Raw genomic sequence first — 2,515 nt, 5'->3', positions numbered from 1 at the left:
TCTATACAGAATGATATATTCAATACCCGGGTAAACAAAGACAGCAGCAGCCTGGCCTCTTCCGTCTCCTCTTTCATGTGTCCCCCATGTATATACACCCGAGAAGCCTGACAAAATGTTTTTCTTTCTCCGAGAAACTCCGACGTCCATTTTCCTCTTGATTTCCCTTCTAAACACCATTGTTTCTCTTGTTCGTTCCAAAGAGAGAAGAGACAAAAAGAGAAGAAGATTCCTTTTAGAGAGATTCAAGAAGAGGCAACGTCTTTCCCTTATGGATCTGTCCCCACCCTATCAGTCTCCAGTGCTTATCTACTCGCCGACTTAGAGCGATCTTATCACCGACCTGTAAAAAGAAAAAAGCAAAGCCAAACCCACCTTCATTAGAGCCTCTTCTTAAATTCCCACACATCGACTGATTTGGTCGAGCAGCATACATACGGTAGGCTGTACCTTACTACATGACACACTCTTGTTAGCTACGATAACGAGGTTAGATAGATAGATACACAGAGAGAGTCGACTGAGGTGTGTATACAAGGAATGTCGACCAACGCACGGCACTCTTCTTTCTCACTCTATACATAGACATGTATGAAGATGAATATCCATACTCATACAGAAAGATATACGACCCGATTTGTGTCTTCATCGGATCTGTAGAAAAACAGCATGCCTGTGTCTTCTCCTTCGGGCGCTGTACATATCGACCTACAGATAGTTTCATATGTCTTCATGTTCTCTCCCCTCCTTACAGCTCGCCGTAGTCCCAGCATCTCCCACCAATCAACTCGATGCTCACCATCATCGATTCATCTTCCCACTGTGCATGCGCATGCAATAAATCTATGGCGGACACATAGGCATGTGCATTATACCGAGTGTATGTGTGTGGGATGTCGAGAATCGGAGGGTGAGAAGGAAAGGAAGGTAAGGGTGCCGATGAAGATTCCCACTGTGCACGCGCATGCAAACGACATCTTTGCTATGTGTCCGCCATAGATTTATGTTTTTCTACATACCTATTCACTCTAGACAAGAGAAGAAGAACAAGAACATTGAGAAGGTATCTATCCATCTACCCATTATCTAGATCTATGAAGTATCATGAAGAGACACGTGAGGGGCGGGACAGAAAGAAGGGAGAAGTTTATCACGTTGGCTAGCTGTGTGAACAGAGCAGCTGCTGGTCATGACAGACAGAGACAGCATCGACTTACCCTGGTACAGACAGGTCCTGTCAACTCGAGTTTCGCCATTTCCGGTTTGATCCCTGCGACGCGCCCTCCTACACTTGTACTTCCGATGTTGATCATTAAGAATTCTCCTTTCTTCAGCTTCGAAACTTTCGTCGATTTATCTCCTTCCTAAGTGTTCATTCAGTCAGGCAGGCACACACCGAGGGAACATATCTAGCTCGGCTTCATTATCATCCATCACATACATGGAACGACATAGATATACACAGCGTTCTTATTCTATAGACATACACCCCATTCTTATCCTACAAAGCCTAGTACGTCAATTCTTCAAACAAGCATACCCACATATGTATATCTACATAGAGATGTATATACATGGATACCTATACATATTCATACACACATACACGCAACCATCAAACGGATGTATGTAAGCACAATGCATGTACGTGTACGTATGTATGTATATGCTTATACCTATATATATATATATATATGTACGTAGATAGAGTCCATAAAGACCGTCAAGAAGACACATCTCGACTGAGAACAGCAGTATACTTTGAATGGATTCATATATGTATATGCGAATACGAAGAATAAGAGGGGTTTGTCACCTGCGTCTACATGATTCTCTAAGTATATGTTCCGTACATGAAGGTAAGAAGGTAACACGATAGTCAACGACTAATTATCTATAGCTCGCCCAAAGAAATGACTACCATCACATCCATCCCCCCTCTACCTCTGTTGGTCTCTGTCTCTAAATCTCTCTCTCTTTNNAAGCTCTCACCGGCCCCCCGCCCCCCCGTCCTCAACCTGTTTCTCACTATTCCTCCTATGATTCTGTCCGACCTTCATTCACACCTTCTCTCATACAAACAAGGAGGGGGGGCATACATGCACCCATCCCGACACATACATAGACATTGATATCGACTACCTACCCTATAGTGTCTCTGTAGATCATCTTGAATACAATGAACACAAGAAACAAGAAAGAGATGAAGACAAATGAAAAAGAAATAGCTTCTTCTTCTTCTGTTACCTGATAGATACAAACGCTCATCTCTTCTACCGCATATACGAAGTAAAGCGTCAAAGAAGAGGGAGAAGAAAGAGTAAGACAGAGAGTTAGAAAGCTCATAAAGATGGTACGGATGATCCTCTCATACCCACCTGACTACGAACACCAAGAAGACGACGAAGAAGATAGTAAGAGACCTCCATTTCGCCAAAGCAATCAGGAAGACGCCCAGGATGGCCTAAGACCTGTCCAACGAGTCGATCAGCTCTTGTAAGTGTCGGGTCGATCT

At 43.5% G+C, this 2,515-nt stretch overlaps 1 protein-coding gene across 1 annotated transcript in view; it reads right to left on the bottom strand.

The window, feature by feature from the left end:
• The window catches only part of CSUI_000248 (eukaryotic translation initiation factor 2 gamma), an 11,007-nt gene continuing 8,492 nt past the window's right edge, over window positions 1–2,515 (bottom strand). The window contains exons 9-11 of the mRNA XM_068060482.1: window positions 2,379–2,493; window positions 1,218–1,364; window positions 1–343 (exon numbers count right to left, since the gene is read on the bottom strand). Coding sequence (XP_067927543.1) covers window positions 236–343; window positions 1,218–1,364; window positions 2,379–2,493 — 370 coding nt within the window. The 3' untranslated portion in view covers window positions 1–235. The remainder of the gene's footprint in view (window positions 344–1,217; window positions 1,365–2,378; window positions 2,494–2,515) is intronic.

Source organism: Cystoisospora suis (assembly GCF_002600585.1).
Source record: "Cystoisospora suis strain Wien I chromosome Unknown contig_111, whole genome shotgun sequence".
Taxonomy (NCBI): Eukaryota; Apicomplexa; class Conoidasida; order Eucoccidiorida; family Sarcocystidae; genus Cystoisospora; species Cystoisospora suis.
Note: the sequence above shows the minus strand (reverse complement) of the source record. Positions and strands in the feature narration are given on the sequence as shown.